The sequence below is a fragment of the Bombina bombina genome, chromosome 1, assembly GCF_027579735.1.
Source record: "Bombina bombina isolate aBomBom1 chromosome 1, aBomBom1.pri, whole genome shotgun sequence".
Taxonomy (NCBI): Eukaryota; Metazoa; Chordata; class Amphibia; order Anura; family Bombinatoridae; genus Bombina; species Bombina bombina.
The window spans coordinates 1,176,934,655-1,176,954,388 of NC_069499.1; the positions used below are offsets into that span (position 1 = coordinate 1,176,934,655).

The 19,734-nt window shown below is 41.2% G+C and overlaps 1 protein-coding gene across 1 annotated transcript in view; it reads left to right on the forward strand.

The window, feature by feature from the left end:
- ITGB3 (integrin subunit beta 3) overlaps positions 1-19,734 on the forward strand; it is a 211,378-nt gene that overhangs the window by 30,817 nt on the left and 160,827 nt on the right. Inside the window, exon 2 of the mRNA XM_053699744.1 lies at positions 18,651-18,736. Within this exon, the coding sequence (XP_053555719.1) occupies positions 18,651-18,736 (86 nt within the window). The remainder of the gene's footprint in view (positions 1-18,650; positions 18,737-19,734) is intronic.

Below are 19,734 nucleotides of genomic sequence, written 5' to 3' on the forward strand. Positions count from 1 at the left end.
TTAAAGCTATTGCTCAGTATATATAATAATTTTTTAGACGGGGTGGGGAGTTTGTTTGGGATGCTGTTAAAAAGCCATAAGCGATGGTCAAGGGGCATTTCTATTCCTAAAATATTTACCGGATTCCTTTGCTACCTCGGTCCATATAGGAGTTAGTTTGTTGCATTGCCACCAAATGTGGGACATGTGACACTCTGGGGACCCGCATCTTCAGCAACGCGCCAATTTAAGTTTATATATCTTTTTGCATCTTTCTGGGGTCAGGTACCATCTTTGTATAATTTTTAAGTTAAGTTCTATAAATCTACTTGAAGCTGAAGTTTTTGTGATGTTATCAAAAATCCGTAGAGCTTCTGCATGAGAGATGTCTGTCCATAGTTCCGAATTCCATCTGTCGATGTAATAGGGGAGAGATCCTTGGGGTTGTTGTGACAGGATTGTGTGGATAATTGAGAGTGCGTGTCTAGTCGGAGTGGGTTTATCACAGAGTGATTCAAATGGTGTCATTGTTCTTGTCATGTTGTTAGATTGCGAATGAGAAGTAATGTATGAGTGGCATTGTCTATAAAAAAGCCAGTCCTTAAAAACAAGAAAACCAGCAAAGATCAGTTCATCTGTACTTGGTGAATGGTGCTCATTTCCAAGATGATGGATTTGCAGGGATCGGGTAGGTGTACCTATTAACTTGGGGATTATTAGCAGACCGGGTTGAAATTCATAATTATGAGTTAATGGTGTTAAGGGCGAATATTTAGATGAAATGTTAGGGAATTCTGTAAGGATCTTATCCCAAATTTTAAACGTTTCTAGTATTGGCTGGGGAGAAAATTGTAAAAATCTCATCCTGTCTTTTGGGGTCCAACATAGCTGTCCTAGGTGTCGATTACGAGTAAGATTGTTTTCTAATTGGACCCAGGCTTTGTTAGGTTGGTTTGAGTGCCAGTCTATGATGCGTTGTAAAAAAGTGGCTTGTCTATACCGATGGAAATCTGGAACTCCCAGACCTCCCATCCCTACGGGGAGGAGCATGATTTTTTTTACTAATTCTCGCTCTGGTGTTAAACCAAATGAAGTCCAAAATATTGGACTGTAGCGAGTCCAAAAAACTTTTGGGGAGAAGAATGGGCAGTGTTTGAAAAAGATAGAGGATTCTTGGGAGAATATTCATTTTGATTATATTGATCCTTCCTAACCAGGAAGTATTTTTTCTCTTCCATGATGAGAGGTCTGTGATTATCTGTTTGAGTAAAGGTTTGTGGTTTGATTGGAAAAGCTGCTCTGGTGAGGGGGTGAGATGAACACCCAAATATTTAAGTGAGGTGTGTTGCCAGCGAAACGGGCATGTCTGCTGGACTAAGTGTATGTCAGATTGTGGGACAGTAATATTCATGATTTCCGATTTACTTTTATTGACTAAAAAGTTGGAGGCTTTACCGAAATCGTCTAATTGATTGATAATGTGAGGAATAGTAGTTACAGGGTTTGTTATGCAAAATAGTATATCGTCTGCGTACAGCATGACTTTGTGATGTGAGTTTTGTACTTGTATACCTGTTATAAACGGGTGGTTGCAGATCTTTTGCGCGAGGGCTTCTATTGCACATGCGAATAAGAGTGGGGAAAGGGGGCAGCCCTGCCTGGTACCATTTGTGATACTAAAAGGAGCTGAGAGGGACCCATTTACATGAACTCTAGCAGTGGGGGTAGTGTACATGGCGAATACAAGGTCTGAGAATTCCCGTCCTATGCCCATCTTCTGAAGTACTGCTTTCAGGAACTGCCAACTAACGCAAAAGCTTTTCTCCAACATAGGTGTGTCCGGTCCACGGCGTCATCCTTACTTGTGGGATATTCTCTTCCCCAACAGGAAATGGCAAAGAGCCCAGCAAAGCTGGTCACATGATCCCTCCTAGGCTCCGCCTACCCCAGTCATTCTCTTTGCCGTTGTACAGGCAACATCTCCACGGAGATGGCTTAGAGTTTTTTAGTGTTTAACTGTAGTTTTTATTATTCAATCAAGAGTTTGTTATTTTAAAATAGTGCTGGTATGTACTATTTACTCAGAAACAGAAAAGAGATGAAGATTTCTGTTTGTATGAGGAAAATGATTTTAGCAACCGTTACTAAAATCCATGGCTGTTCCACACAGGACTGTTGAGAGGAATTAACTTCAGTTGGGGGAACAGTGAGCAGTCTCTTGCTGCTTGAGGTATGACACATTCTAACAAGACGATGTAATGCTGGAAGCTGTCATTTTCCCTATGGGATCCGGTAAGCCATGTTTATTAAGATTGTAAATAAGGGCTTCACAAGGGCTTATTAAGACTGTAGACTTTTTCTGGGCTAAATCGATTCATTATTAACACATATTTAGCCTTGAGGAATCATTTAATCTGGGTATTTTGATAAGTTTATATCGGCAGGCACTTTTTTAGACACCTTTCTCTTTAGGGGCTTTCCCAAATCATAGGCAGAGCCTCATTTTCGCGCCGGTGTTGCGCACTTGTTTTTGAGAGGCATGACATGCAGTCGCATGTGTGAGGAGCTCTGATACATAGAAAAGACTTTCTGAAGGCGTCATTTGGTATCGTATTCCCCTTTGGGCTTGGTTGGGTCTCAGCAAAGCAGACACCAGGGACTGTAAAGGGGTTAAAGTTAAGAACGGCTCCGGTTCCGTTATTTTAAGGGTTAAAGCTTCCAAATTTGGGGTGCAATACTTTTAAGGCTTTAAGACACTGTGGTGAAATTTTGGTGAATTTTGAACAATTCCTTCATATTTTTTCGCAATTGCAGTAATAAAGTGTGTTCAGTTTAAAATTTAAAGTGACAGTAACGGTTTTATTTTAAAACGTTTTTTGTACTTTGTTATCAAGTTTATGCCTGTTTAACATGTCTGAACTACCAGATAGACTGTGTTCTGAATGTGGGGAAGCCAGAGTTCCTTCTCATTTAAATAAATGTGATTTATGTGACAATGACAATGATGCCCAAGATGATTCCTCAAGTGAGGGGAGTAAGCATGGTACTGCATCATTCCCTCCTTCGTCTACACGAGTCTTGCCCACTCAGGAGGCCCCTAGTACATCTAGCGCGCCAATACTCCTTACTATGCAACAATTAACGGCTGTAATGGATAATTCTGTCAAAAACATTTTAGCCAAAATGCACACTTATCAGCGTAAGCGCGACTGCTCTGTTTTAGATACGGAAGAGCATGACGACGCTGATAATAATGGTTCTGAAGGGCCCCTAAACCAGTCTGATGGGGCCAGGGAGGTTTTGTCTGAGGGAGAAATTACTGATTCAGGGAACATTTCTCAACAAGCTGAACCTGATGTGATTACGTTTAAATTTAAGTTGGAACATCTCCGCATTCTGCTTAAGGAGGTATTATCCACTCTGGATGATTGTGACAAGTTGGTCATCCCAGAGAAACTATGTAAAATGGACAAGTTCCTAGAGGTCCCGGGGCTCCCAGAAGCTTTTCCTATACCCAAGCGGGTGGCGGACATTGTAAATAAAGAATGGGAAAGGCCCGGTATTCCTTTCGTCCCTCCCCCCATATTTAAAAAATTGTTTCCTATGGTCGACCCCAGAAAGGACTTATGGCAGACAGTCCCCAAGGTCGAGGGAGCGGTTTCCACTTTAAACAAACGCACCACTATACCCATAGAAGATAGTTGTGCTTTCAAAGATCCTATGGATAAAAAATTAGAAGGTTTACTTAAAAAGATGTTTGTTCAGCAGGGTTACCTTCTACAACCAATTTCATGCATTGTCCCTGTCGCTACAGCCGCGTGTTTCTGGTTCGATGAGCTGGTAAAGGCGGTCGATAGTGATTCTCCTCCTTATGAGGAGATTATGGACAGAATCAATGCTCTCAAATTGGCTAATTCTTTCACCCTAGACGCCACTTTGCAATTGGCTAGGTTAGCGGCTAAGAATTCTGGGTTTGCTATTGTGGCGCGCAGAGCGCTTTGGTTGAAATCTTGGTCAGCTGATGCGTCTTCCAAGAACAAGCTACTTAACATTCCTTTCAAGGGGAAAACGCTGTTTGGCCCTGACTTGAAAGAGATTATCTCTGATATCACTGGGGGTAAGGGCCATGCCCTTCCTCAGGATCGGCCTTTCAAGGCCAAAAATAAACCTAATTTTCGTCCCTTTCGTAGAAACGGACCAGCCCAAAGTGCTACGTCCTCTAAGCAAGAGGGTAATACTTCTCAAGCCAAGCCAGCTTGGAGACCAATGCAAGGCTGGAACAAGGGAAAGCAGGCCAAGAAACCTGCCACTGCTACCAAGACAGCATGAAATGTTGGCCCCCGATCCGGGACCGGATCTGGTGGGGGGCAGACTCTCTCTCTTCGCTCGGGCTTGGGCAAGAGATGTTCTGGATCCTTGGGCGCTAGAAATAGTCTCCCAAGGTTATCTTCTGGAATTCAAGGGGCTTCCCCCAAGGGGGAGGTTCCACAGGTCTCAGTTGTCTTCAGACCACATAAAAAGACAGGCATTCTTACGTTGTGTAGAAGACCTGTTACAAATGGGAGTGATTCATCCTGTTCCATTAGGAGAACAAGGGATGGGGTTCTACTCCAATCTGTTCATAGTTCCCAAAAAAGAGGGAACGTTCAGACCAATCTTAGATCTCAAGATCTTAAACAAGTTTCTCAAGGTTCCATCGTTCAAAATGGAAACCATTCGAACAATTCTTCCTTCCATCCAGGAAGGTCAATTCATGACCACGGTGGATTTAAAGGATGCGTATCTACATATTCCTATCCACAAGGAACATCATCGGTTCCTAAGGTTCGCATTCCTGGACAAGCATTACCAGTTCGTGGCGCTTCCTTTCGGATTAGCCACTGCTCCAAGGATTTTCACAAAGGTACTAGGGTCCCTTCTAGCTGTGCTAAGACCAAGGGGCATTGCTGTAGTACCTTACTTGGACGACATTCTGATTCAAGCGTCGTCCCTTCCTCAAGCAAAGGCTCACACGGACATTGTCCTGGCCTTTCTCAGATCTCACGGATGGAAAGTGAACGTGGAAAAGAGTTCTCTATCTCCGTCAACAAGGGTTCCCTTCTTGGGGACAATAATAGACTCCTTAGAAATGAGGATTTTTCTGACAGAGGCCAGAAAAACAAAACTTCTAGACTCTTGTCGGATACTTCATTCCGTTCCTCTTCCTTCCATAGCGCAGTGCATGGAAGTGATAGGTTTGATGGTAGCGGCAATGGACATAGTTCCTTTTGCGCGCATTCATCTAAGACCATTACAACTGTGCATGCTCAGTCAGTGGAATGGGGACTATACAAACTTGTCTCCGAGGATACAAGTAAATCAGAGGACCAGAGACTCACTCCGTTGGTGGCTGTCCCTGGACAACCTGTCACAAGGGATGACCTTCCGCAGACCAGAGTGGGTCATTGTCACGACCGACGCCAGTCTGATGGGCTGGGGCGCGGTCTGGGGATCCCTGAAAGCTCAGGGTCTTTGGTCTCGGGAAGAATCTCTTCTACCGATAAATATTCTGGAACTGAGAGCGATATTCAATGCTCTCAAGGCTTGGCCTCAGCTAGCGAGGGCCAAGTTCATACGGTTTCAATCAGACAACATGACAACTGTTGCGTACATCAACCATCAGGGGGGAACAAGGAGTTCCCTGGCGATGGAAGAAGTGACCAAAATCATTCTATGGGCGGAGTCTCACTCCTGCCACCTGTCTGCTATCCACATCCCAGGAGTGGAAAATTGGGAAGCGGATTTTCTGAGTCGTCAGACATTGCATCCGGGGGAGTGGGAACTCCATCCGGAAATCTTTGCCCAAGTCACTCAACTGTGGGGCATTCCAGACATGGATCTGATGGCCTCTCGTCAGAACTTCAAAGTTCCTTGCTACGGGTCCAGATCCAGGGATCCCAAGGCGGCTCTAGTGGATGCACTAGTAGCACCTTGGACCTTCAAACTAGCTTATGTATTCCCGCCGTTTCCTCTCATCCCCAGGCTGGTAGCCAGGATCAATCAGGAAAGGGCGTCGGTGATCTTGATAGCTCCTGCGTGGCCACGCAGGACTTGGTATGCAGATCTGGTGAATATGTCATCGGCTCCACCATGGAAGCTACCTTTGAGACGAGACCTTCTTGTTCAAGGTCCGTTCGAACATCCGAATCTGGTCTCACTCCAGCTGACTGCTTGGAGATTGAACGCTTGATCTTATCGAAGCGAGGGTTCTCAGATTCTGTTATCGATACTCTTGTTCAGGCCAGAAAGCCTGTAACTAGAAAGATTTACCACAAAATTTGGAAAAAATATATCTGTTGGTGTGAATCTAAAGGATTCCCTTGGGACAAGGTTAAGATTCCTAAGATTCTATCCTTCCTTCAAGAAGGATTGGAAAAAGGATTATCTGCAAGTTCCCTGAAGGGACAGATTTCTGCCTTGTCTGTGTTACTTCATAAAAAGCTGGCAGCTGTGCCAGATGTTCAAGCCTTTGTTCAGGCTCTGGTTAGAATCAAGCCTGTTTACAAACCTTTGACTCCTCCTTGGAGTCTCAACTTAGTTCTTTCAGTTCTTCAGGGGGTTCCGTTTGAACCCTTACATTCCGTTGATATTAAGTTATTATCTTGGAAAGTTTTGTTTTTGGTTGCAATTTCTTCTGCTAGAAGAGTTTCAGAATTATCTGCTCTGCAGTGTTCTCCTTCTTATCTGGTGTTCCATGCAGATAAGGTGGTTTTACGTACTAAACCTGGTTTTCTTCCAAAAGTTGTTTCTAACAAAAACATTAACCAGGAGATTATCGTACCTTCTCTGTGTCCGAAACCAGTTTCGAAGAAGGAACGTTTGTTGCACAATTTGGATGTTGTTCGCGCTCTAAAATTCTATTTAGATGCTACAAAGGATTTTAGACAAACATCTTCCTTGTTTGTTGTTTATTCCGGTAAAAGGAGAGGTCAAAAAGCAACTTCTACCTCTCTCTCTTTTTGGATTAAAAGCATCATCAGATTGGCTTACGAGACTGCCGGACGGCAGCCTCCCGAAAGAATCACAGCTCATTCCACTAGGGCTGTGGCTTCCACATGGGCCTTCAAGAACGAGGCTTCTGTTGATCAGATATGTAGGGCAGCGACTTGGTCTTCACTGCACACTTTTACCAAATTTTACAAGTTTGATACTTTTGCTTCTTCTGAGGCTATTTTTGGGAGAAAGGTTTTGCAAGCCGTGGTGCCTTCCATCTAGGTGACCTGATTTGCTCCCTCCCATCATCCGTGTCCTAAAGCTTTGGTATTGGTTCCCACAAGTAAGGATGACGCCGTGGACCGGACACACCTATGTTGGAGAAAACAGAATTTATGTTTACCTGATAAATTACTTTCTCCAACGGTGTGTCCGGTCCACGGCCCGCCCTGGTTTTTTAATCAGGTCTGATAATTTATTTTCTTTAACTACAGTCACCACGGTTTCATATGGTTTCTCCTATGCAAATATTCCTCCTTAACGTCGGTCGAATGACTGGGGTAGGCGGAGCCTAGGAGGGATCATGTGACCAGCTTTGCTGGGCTCTTTGCCATTTCCTGTTGGGGAAGAGAATATCCCACAAGTAAGGATGACGCCGTGGACCGGACACACCGTTGGAGAAAGTAATTTATCAGGTAAACATAAATTCTGTTTTTCCGTGTCAGTTGACAGAACCAGGAACGGGATATTTTTTGTGAGTGGCATATTCTATTAGCTGAATGACCCTGACCGTGTTGTCCTTTGCTTCCCTAGTGGGAACAAATCCAACCTGATCATTCCCAATCAGCTGTGGTAGGACAGTGTTTAACCAAGTTTCAAGTATCTTAGCGTAAATCTTAAGTTCAGTATTTAAAAGAGAGATTGGTCTGTAATTGTTTTACAAATTCAGGGTTTTTGCCAGGTTTAGGTATCAGAGAGATGTATGCCTCCAATGTTTGGGTAGAAAATGGGCTATTAGGCGTTATAGAGTTAAAGAGGGTAAGTAAATGCGGGGCCAGTATGTCAATGTATTTTTTGTAATAATAGGTTGTGTAGCCGTATGGGCCTGGGGCTTTTCCGATAGGAAGGTCTTTTATTGTTTTCCGAATGGGGTTTTTGAGAAAGGTTTGTTGGTCTTCTGTTATTACTAGAAAGTGTATGTCCTCAAGAAACTGAGTTATATAATTTGAGGGATCGTGTGCTTTGTTTGAATGGGGGGCCTCGGGTGTTGTGGATAGATTGTACAACCGTTCGTAATAAGTGCGGAATGATTCAGCAATTGCTGCCGTGTCATAATGAGTTTTGTATCTGGATTTTATCGAAAGGATGTACCTGCGATTAGTATTGCGTTTTAATCTACGGGCAAAAAGCTTGCTACATTTGTTGTCACCTTCATAGTAGGATTGCTTAAGTTTAAAAGCTAGGCCTTTGCATTCTTTATCTATAAGGTGGGCTGTAGTCTGTTTTATAGTCTGCAGTTCTGCAATTAACTGTGTGTCCGTGGGTTTCTTTTTGAGTTGAGTTTCTATGTCACTTAGTTTATATAAGGATTCTTGAAGTATTTGTCTCTGTTTCCTGTAATGGGCTGAAACATTAATGAGTTCTCCCCGTATTGTTGCTTTGTGTGCTTCCCATGTGTTTTGGAACAATGGGACCGAGCCTATGTTCGTATCAAAGTAATCTTTAATAGTATTTTGTATCTTTTCACTATATTGTGGTAAATCTAAGAGCTCATCATTAAGTTTCCAAAGATAAGCTGATTGTGATGCCGAGGGCCACGCTATTGTGCATGATACTATTGAGTGGTCTGACCATGAAGATGGAATAATAGTTGAATGGATGGCTTTTGATAATGTATTGACGTCCGTGAGAAAGTAATCTATGCGGGAATAGCGTGCGTGTGGGTAAGAGAAAAATGTGAAGTCGTCTTCGTCAGGGTGGTGAACTCTCCATACATCATGAACAGCTAAGTCTCTGAGGCGTTGTTTTACTAGTGAAATAGTCTTGTGTGGTGTGGATGAGGTGTGGTTTGAGTTGTCTCTGTGGGGGTCTAGTGTTATGTTTAGGTCACTTCCTATTATTAGCATCCCTTTAACAACTTCTAGTATTTTCCTAGATAGAGAGGATATAAAGCTATCTTGACCCGTGTTTGGGGCATAGGCGCAGACTAGGGTAGTAACTGTATTGTATAATTTCCCTACGAGGATTAGATATCTACCTTCCGTGTCTCTATGGGATTCAAATAATTGAAAAGGTATTCCTCTTTTAATTAAAATCCCTACTCCATTGGTTTTTGCTTTGTTAGATGAGTAGTATGAGGGGCCAAATTTATAAAAGAAGGTTTTAGGTTCTTGTCCCTTTAAGAAATGTGATTCCTGCAAGAAGATTAATTCTCCATTTTTGCTCTTAATGTCTCTAATTGCTACATTTCTCTTGTGTGGATTATTTAGGCCCTTGGCGTTTATGGATAGGAAGGATAATCTCCTATTAACATGAGTGGTATTACTCATTGTGTCTAACATCTGAGGGGGAGTGCGTTAGTAAGAGAAAAGATAGTGGTAAAAGTATCTGAGTGTGTTTTTGACCCATGTGGAATGGATAGTCATAGCATAGTTTTGAGGCTCATAGCCTGCTAATTTTGTATCTAAGGGTAGTAGCTGTGTTAGCTGAATAAAATAGATCATAACAATCATAAAGTAACCATAAAAGTATATGAAGGGATTTAGGGAATGGTGGAAAACCATAAGTTTGATTGAAATTACAGTAATTTCAATCGGAGGTTCTACAACAGTTAGGACATAAGTAATATAATGTATAATAACAGTGCAAACAGTGCATATAAAAATTACAAAAACAGTTCTTTGAGTTAAATTGGAGGAACTTTTTCAAGGTAATATTGCGCACAAAGACATCACATAAGTTTCATAACTAATTCTCGTAACGAGCAAAGTTCTGGCTAAGTTATTAACATTTAGCTGTAGAAAACCTAGAAGGGAAACACAACATGCATTACATGTAATAACCTATAAAACTTTATACTGCATTGGTTAGATCTCACCAATTATAATGGATACGTTTAGTCCTTAGCCCTTATCAGTCTCTGGGTGAAGAAGGAGAAATAGCGGCTCTGTCCTTTCTTTTTTTGTATGGCTGTACTTTGCTCCAGGCTTTTTTCTGTAGGCTGGTCAGGTGAGATTGAAAATGTATGGCTTGAGAGCTGTCTTGAGAGGATGATGGAGGACCTGGTGGTTTCAGTGGTATTCCCAAACCTTTAGAGAGTTTGTCCAGATCTTGGAGTCCTTTATAGATGAGAGTTTGTCCATCATGGGGGACAATTAAGCTGAAAGGGAATCCCCAACCGATACTTGATATGTTTATCTTGTAAAATGGATGTGATGAAGCAAGCTTCCCTGCGTTTCTGGATGGTGCTTTGGCATAAGTCTGGGTAAATTTGTAGGTCATGGTCCAAGTAGGAAATAACATGTGAGGATCTGGCCTTTTGCCAGACGGTTTCTCTGTCAGTGAATCTGAGAAACTTAAGAATAGTGTCCCTGGGGGGAGCATTTGGGGGTGGTGGAGGCTGGAGAGACCTATGTGCTCTTTCGATTTCCAATGGCGGAGCTTGCTGATCGCCAATTAATTGTTGGAAGAGGCCTTGTAAATAGGCCGGCATGTCGGCTGGTTTAATTGATTCCGGAATTCCTCTTATGCGTAAATTGCTCCTTCTTCCCCTGTTCTCTAAATCTTCTAGTTTTTCTTCTAATGCTTCTAGTTTAGAGTAATGCGTGGAAACTTGATTGTAAAGGGATCCAACTGCCTCAGTAGTTTTGTCTTGTATTTCTTCCATTTCCACTATTCTTTCCCCTATTTCTTATAGGTCTTTGCGTAGCGAGGAGAGTTCTTTAGTGATGAAAGATTTAAGTGATTCAAAATCATCCTTAGATGGGAGTTTTGCAATGTCCTGCTTAAGCTGCATAATGTATTCAGTGGGCAATATTGTGTCAGGGGTTATTTGCTGTTCTGGTGTGGAGGGCTCTTGAGAGTCTGAGGTGGTTGTTTGAAAAAAGGAGCTGACCAGAGAGTCATTGTTGGTTTGGTTTTTAGCGCATTTTTCCCCTTTGGTTTTATTTTTAGAAGCCATGTTTTTGCTAGGATGAAGCAGACACAGTGATCTAATCGTGTGAGTATTAATATGTATATAGCCCAGTCCAGGTTTCCTCAAATGGATTATGTGCCAGGTCTAATTCGATATGCTTGTAGGTGAGCTTTGCCAGTTGTACAGCGTTAAAAAGTTTGCATCTCACTTATATTTGTTAGACAGGTGGTATTAAGAGAGCGTGCACGTGTATCTGCATAACACTTTTCTATCCAGCGGCTGTTGTGAATATGTGCAGCTTAATGCGATATCAGTTTTCTGAGGTGCATACCTTATTCCGGAGCGCTGTAGTTCCGATCAATAAACTGTTAAAGTGCGGCGTTGTGACAGTTCAGTTGCCTCAGGGAAATCTCTCCTGCGCACATTATGAATCCAATATGGCGGCGGTGCACTTCTCATGTCTTGTATCCCTCTGTGTAACGAGTCAAGCGGAGCTCGTTTAAGGTGGAAAATACTCTCCTCTGGGTCTCTCAGCCTTCACCCATGCTTTGTGACAGTCTGATTGCGGTTAACACTGTTTTAGTGCTGAAAAGTCCTACTGCTGTAACGGAGCTGTGCTACTGTGCGGCCATCCGCTTCCTGGCCAAGCTTCGCCTCCCATAATAATATAATTTTTACCTCTGTAATTACCTTGTATCTAAGCCTCTTCTGACAGCCCCCTGATCACATAACTTTTCATGTATTATCTATTGACTTGCATTTTAGCCAATTAGTGTTGTGTTGTGCAAAATTTCACGGGTGTGAGCACAATGTTATCTATATGGCCCACACGAACTAGCAGTCTCCTGTTGTGAAAAGCAAATAAAAAAGCATGTGATAAGAGGCTGTCTGTAGTGGCTAAGAAAAAGGCAGAAATTTAGAGGTTTAAATGTTATAAAGTATATTAATATAACAATGTTGGTTGTGCAAGGCTGGGAAATGGGTAGTTAAGGCATTATCTATCTTTTTAAAAAATAAAAAAATTTGGGTTGACTGTCCCTTTAATAGGCACCATCATATGCAATACTTATTGAATGATAACTAATAGCAATAAATACAAGTGAAAACATTGATTAATACATGAATAAATAGAAGAATATTTACATGCTGACCACCACCAGTATGCCTATGCCAGCTATACACGTAATTTATGAGTTATACAAATAATTTATGGCATTTTGTTCTCAGCTGAAAGCTCAATTCAATGTGTGGTGCATGTAGTCACCTTTATGCATTTATCTGCAACTGAGACCTCATATCTGTGGCATGGCACCTACATTTCCATTCATGCCATCTTCATGACCAAGGGGCTTTTCAGATCAGACACATGACCCCATAAAGCCAATAATATACTTGATATATTCTCAAGTGAAACCTTAGAACCAATGTATGGCCCTTGGAGCACCCTTTTCACCAACTGTATATCATAGGGATTACTTAGATCTCATGCATGGCTCAACTGCATGCCAGCTGTATGTCCAAATACCACAGATTTGATATGCACCAATTGAGACTGCAAATCATATGGATGACCTTTGCAACCCTCTTCATGCGAGCTTTATATCCATGGTATCACAGATAAGATATACACCTAGGTGAGATTTCAAATCAGATGCATGATTTCTTTCATGATTTAGATAGAGGATACAATTTTAAACAACTTTTCAACTTACTTTTATTATTCAGTTTGTTTTGTTCTATTGGTAGGCATGTTAAATAGAAGTGTACATTCTCAAAGTGATGGACATTTTTTTTCCAGTTTTATTGAAAATAGTATGTGGTACAAAGAAACAAAATACATACAACAAACACAGTTACAGTGTACATTAATGGATTCATAATTTTAACCCTTTAGTGTTAAAATTTCCTTACACAAGGCACAACTAAGATTTTAATCCACTCTCTCATCCTTTACCGCCTCGACTACTGTAACTCTATCCTCTCTGGTCTCCCTAGCTGCTGCCTAGCTCCTTTACAATCCATAATGAATGCCTCTGCCACGCTCATCTTCCTTACACGTCGCACTTTATCTGCAGCATCTCTCTGCCAATCCCTTCACTGGCTTCCTCTTGCCTCCAGGATTAAACACAAAATTCTCACTCTGTCTTTTATAGCCCTCAATTGCATTGCTCCCCCCTACATCTCAGACCTTGTCTCCAGATACTCTCCCTCCCGACCCCTTCGCTCCGCTCATGAGCTCCTACTCTCCTCCTCTCTTGTTACCGCCTCACATTCCCGTTTACAAGATTTCTCCAGACTGGCTCCCATCTTATGGAACTCTCTGCCTCGCTCCACAAGACTCTCCCCTACTTTTAAAAGCTTCAAATGCTCCCTGAAGACTCTACTATTCAGGGACGCATTCAACCTACACTAACTTTCCTATCTCCACTGCTATCCCCTTAAACACCATAGCATGTAAGCCTATGAGCCCAGCTGTTTGTAGTCCACCTTCATAAGAGTCGACTTCAACAGTGCAACTCTCGGCTGGACCCTCTGCCCATTTGATCCCTGTAATTGTTTTTATATACCACCTATGTTCATAGCACTGCGTAACCTGTTAGCGCTCTACAAATACCTGATAATAATAATAATAATAGTGACCAGACCATTTTTCATTTTTCTTACTGTTAAGGACCAGGGCTACTTTTACATTTCTGGGGGGTTGTGTTTAGCTGTAATTTTCCTCTTACTCCTTTACTGTACCCACACATATTATATACCGTTTTTCTCGCCATTAAATGGACTTTCTAAAGATATCATTATTTTCATCATATCATATAATTTACTATTTTTTTTATTTATAAAATATGACAAAATTGAAAAAAAACACCCATTTCTAACTTTGACCCCCAAAATCTCTTGCACATCTACAACCACCAAAAAAACCCCATGCTAAATAGTTTCTTAATTTTCTCCTGAGTTTGGAAATGCCCAATGTTTACATGTTCTTTGCTTTTTTGCTCATTATGGGGCAATAAGTACAAGTAGCACTTTGCTATTTCCAAACTATTTTTTTTTTTTTCAAAATTAGCGATAGTTACATTGTAACACGGATATCTCTCAGGAATCCCTGAATAACCCTTCACATGTGTGTATATATATATTAGTAGACAACCCAAAGTATTGATCTAGGCCCATTTTGGTATATTTCATGCCACCATTTCCCCCGCCAAATGCGATCAAATAAAAAAAATTGTTAACTTTTTCATCAACTTTAGGTTTCTCAATGAAATTATTTACAAACAACTTGTGCAATTATGGCACAAATGGTTGTAAATGATTCTCTGGGAACCCCTTTGTTCAGAAATAGCAAACATATATGGCTTTGGCGTTGCATTTGGGTAATTAGAAGACTGCTAAATGCAGATCCGCACCACACTTGTATTATGCCCAGCAGTGAAGGGGTTAATTAGGTAGCTTGTAGGGTTAATTTTAGCTTAATTGTAGAGATCAGCCTCTCACCTGACACATCCCACCCCCTGATCCCTCCCTGACCCCTCTCAAACAGCTCTCTTCCCTCCCCACCTAACAATTGTCACCGCCGTCTTAAGCCTTTTATTTCTTTTTTTTCTTCCAATAATAAAAATATATATATTTTGCTGCAGTTTAGTCCCCCCCCCCCCCAAAGAAGCTCTCTAACCCTCCACCCTCTACCTATTTCTTGCCATCTTAGGTACTGGCAGCTGTCTGACACTACCCAGTTTGCTGCAAATGTGGCTTGTTTAAGAAAACCAAATAAAAGACCCATTTTTTTCTGTAGTGTAGCTGCCCTCCCTCAGTACCATACCCCCTTCCCCCTCTCCTCATTGCACTTCCTCCCTCCTTCCCCCTCACTGCCACTGCTGCTAAATATAAATATTTTTTGTTACTGTAGCGTGGTGTAATAGTCCCACCCGCTCCCGCCTCCCTCCAGTGATGGACTACCCACCCGCCTCCCTCCTAACCCTCCCACGCCACCAACGATCGGCACAATCACTGGCTGATGTAGAGAGGGCCACAGAGTGGCTCTCTCTGCATCGGCAACTGACCGGAAGGTATTGCACGATGCCTCAATATCGAGGTATCACTACAATACCCTGAGAGTGACTGGAAGCGAAAAGGTCAATTGATTACAGCGCTCAATTTCACAGAGGACGTACCAGGTACGTCTATTGTAATTAACTGACAATTTTTGCAGGACGTACCTGGTAGGTCCTCTATCATTAAAGGGTTAAATAAAGAACATTACAATAACAAGATTAGTCATAAAGAAGTAATTGGTATAAGAAAATTAATGGAAAATAGAAAAAAATGTGTCTGCACTCATACTCAGGTTAGTAATAATTTGAGCTTTGTATGGGCTGTCTGTGTATTGTGATCACATAGATATATTTTGGTGATTCTATCTTACAATTTTTTTGTGTGATTAGCGGGTAATTTGGGGAATACTCAGAAAGGAATATCATGTTCTCGTTAGGTCATTGAAGGAAATGGGATCATTTATATTGTGTTCTTTAAATATTGTTCCCATATTTGTTGGAACTCAATATAGATTTCTTTATTACCAAGTTTTTGATAGCTGTATTCTTCCAACTCTACATATTCTGATACCTTGCTCCTCCACATTCCTATTGTTGGAATGTCTTGGCTTTTCCAAGTTTTTGCAATAAGGAAATTCCTACTATTTATCATTATTTAACCCCTTAATGACAACTGTCGTACCAGGTACGTCATGCAAAAACAAACAGTTAATGACAATAGACTTACCTGGCAATCGCTTCCAGTAGCTCTCAAGGTATTGCAGTGATGCCTCGATATGGAGGCATCCTGCAATACCTATTTACAAGACTCTGATGCAGACAGAGACACTCTGTGGCCCTCTCTGCACCAGTAGCGATGGTGCCGTTCGTTGTTGGGTGGGAGCGTAGCAGGGAGGCGGGTGGGCGGCCCATCACTACCCGGCATCCGGTTCCTGTAAGTGCAATGTGCACGCCGGGTGCCGGCAGCGTGCGGGGGTGTGCGCGTGTGCATTAGCCACACTGACATAGGGTTGCCACCCGTCCCTTAAAATACAGAACACTTATAAGTTACACATGCTGCAGGGTGTGCAGGGAGGAATATGAATAGTGCTGTCCAGAAACACAATACATGTTCCTCCCTGCACACCCTGCAGCATGTGTAACCCATAAGTGTCTAGGAAAGCATGGCTGAGGTGGCAACCCTACACTGACACCAATGAGGAGGGAGAGGGGGGGAAAAAGGTAAAAAAAAAAATTAAATATAAAAGGATCTGGGAGAGGGAGGGGGATGGGGGTATTGTGGGGGAGGGGGGGTTGCTACACTGCAGAAAGAGTTTAAAGTTAAAAAGAAAAATAAATACTTTTGTTTTTGGGGGCAAATTGGGTACTGGCAGACAGCTGCCAGTACCCAAGATGGCGGCAATTAGGTAGGGGAGAGGGTTAGAGAGCTGGCGGGGGGGGGGGGGGGATCAGGGAGGTTGGGGGCTAAGGCAGGGGTCCATCACAGCTAAAATATTTTATTATTTTTATTTAAAAAAAAACCCTCCTTTTATTTAGTACTGGCAGACTTTCTGCCAGTACTTAAGATGGCGAGCACAATTGTGGGCTGGGGGAGGGAAGAGAGCTGTTTGGGAGGGATCAGGGGGTGGGATGTATCAGGTGGGAGGCTGATCTCTACACTAAAGCTAAAATTAACCCTGCAAGCTCCCTACAAGCTACCTAATTAACCCCTTCACTTCTGGGCATAATTCACGTGTGGTGCGCAGCAGCATTTAGCGACCTTCTAATTACCAAAAAGCAACCCTTATGCCATATAACTCTGCTATTTCTGAACAAAGGGGATCCCAGAGAAGCATTTACAACCATTTGTGTCATAATTGCAGAAGCTGTTTGTAAATAATTTCAGTGGGAAACTTCTAAAGTTTGTGACAAAATTTGTGAAAAAGTGAAAAAAAAAATTTATTTGATCGCATTTGGCGGTGAAATGGTGGCATGAAATATACCAAAATGGGCCTAGATCAATACTTTGGGTTGTCTTCTAAAAAAAAAATATATATTCATGTCAAGGGATATTCAGGTATTCCTGACAGATATCAGGGTTCCAATGTAACTAGCGCTAATTTTGAAAAAAAGTGGTTTGGAAATAGCGAAGTGCTACTTGCATTTATTGCCCTATAACTTGCAAAAAAAGCAAAGAACATGTAAACATTGGATATATCTAAACTCAGGACAACATTTAGAAACTATTTAGCATGGGTGTTTTTTGGTGGTTGTAGATGTGTAACAGATTTTGGGGGTCAAAGTTAGAAAAAGTGTGTTTTTTTCCATTTTTTCCTCATATTTTATATTTTTTCTATAGTAAATTATAAGATATGATGAAAATAATGGTATCTTTAGAAAGTCCATTTAATGGTGAGAAAAACGGTATATAATATGTGTGGGTACAGTAAATGAGTAAGAGGAAAATTACAGCTAAACACAAACACAGCAGAAATGTAAAAATAGCCTTTGTCCTTAAGGGTAAGAAAATTGAAAAATGGTCTGGTCATTAAGGGGTTAAAATAATTTATGATGACTTTTATTGGGGAGTTTAGGGCTTTTATTTAAGATCTATATCAGGGGGTCAGCGGGAAATTAAACTTCAAAAACTCTCTCCACCTCTTTTATTATTTCCAACCAATATTGGTTTAGTTGTGGGCACCACCAGCACTTATGTCCCATGCCACTGTCCTCATGTCCACATCTCCAGCAGGTTTTAGGGTATCTTACGTGGAGTTAAGTACCAACTGTAATGTGAGGGACAGTTTAAACTGATTTGGAGCTTGCAACCTCATTGTACATTGTACCTCTCTACTAATAGGGCTGTGTGGAGCTGGCCACAGAGCTTTAATATACAACAGTATCACAACCCTATGTTTACTGACAGTTTTAATTTTAAATTAAACACATTTTACTTGAACTTATTAATACAAATAAATGTTTATTTGCTTGTATTTGCATTTCTGAGTACTAAGGATCTCATAATTAAAACTTGCCAGCATGGAAAAAAATAACACAATATCTTATATATATATATATATATATATATATATATATATATATATATATATATATATATATACTGTATATAATTTTATTGTAATACAGGTGTCTCTCCTTCAAACCCTGGACCCTGCATAGTGAGATAAACAGCTCTCATGCTAAAATGTGTGGCTCTAAAATTCTTTGAGGGACCTGACGAGACCTCTTAAAAAAATCTTGCCAGAACGGAGAGATATAGATCATCAGATCCAATGTCTCTGGTTGCTCATTTGCAAATGGTGACAACAAATTCAACAAAATATACTTAAAATACTATTTTAACATTTTAATTGTTCACACCGATGATCATATAATAAGCAAAACCAAGTGGGTTGCAGGGCTTAAGTTATGTATTACCCCCACCTTAGGGTGCTTGAGGGAGAAATTAAACATTCTCTGTTTTCATATAAGCTGTTATTATATGTTGGTGCTTTTATATATTTTAGCTGCCAGTATCTGCTCCACGCGAGGTGTGACTTCTTGCCAGCAATGTCTGTCTATCAGTCCACTATGTGCCTGGTGTGCACAAGAGGTAAGTACCTGATTGTACAAGTACTGATAAAAGTCAGATTTTATTAAACCCTTTTTTTTGCTGTTTTCTTACTTTCTTCTTTTTCCTTGTTTTACTCATTTGGGTGTCCCATATGTCATGTGTTTATGTTTCACATTCTTCCACTTCCTTTCCGCAGTTGATTTGTCACGCTCCCTCTCTTATATTTTATTATTTCATCTGTTTCTCTCTATCTCTTTATTCCTCAAAAAATCTCTTTCTCTCCATTCACCCCCTCCCTTTCCTCCAGCTCCCTTGTTCTCTCAGTCTTTGTTTCTCTATTCCACTGCTTTCTGTATTTGCTCTCCATCTCTGTGGCCTAGATTCACTAATATTCCAATAGCTGTCTTGTCTTAGTCCTGTTAAACAGATTCACTAACATTTGGATGTCTCTTTAAAGCTTTAGTGATTTATCAGAGCATCACATGGGTACTGGAGAGATTGATCTCACTGGTGTGTTTTTACTGAATTTGGTCTAATAGCTGTCAGTAACCCCTATCTATCTATCTATCTATCTATCTATCTATCTATTTATATATCTTTCTTTCATCTTTCACTTTCTTTTTCTATTTCTCTTTCTATCTCTCTCTCTGTCTCTCTCTCTCTCTCTCTCTGTCTGTCTCTCTTTTCTACAGATGTGTTCTTTTCCCTCCTCCCCTGTTTATTTTCCCCATCTTCTTTGTTTCTGGTACGTCTTCACTTCTTGCTTTTCCTATCCCCCTCCGCTTTCCCTCAGTGTATCTCTCATTCTGCCTCTCCGCTCCCATCAGATCTCATTCTGTTTTATTTTTTCCTTCTTTCCTTGCTTTTCTCTCTCTGTCTCTTGTTTCTCTTTTTACATTAGGGCTGGATTTAGTTGTTTGGAGCCCCTAGTCAGAGAGTCCTTAGACACCCAAACTATGCACTTCAGGTTTTATATAAATATAAATGAGAGGCAGAAGTCGGCGACCCTTCATGTAGTGTCAGGTAGCAAATACATT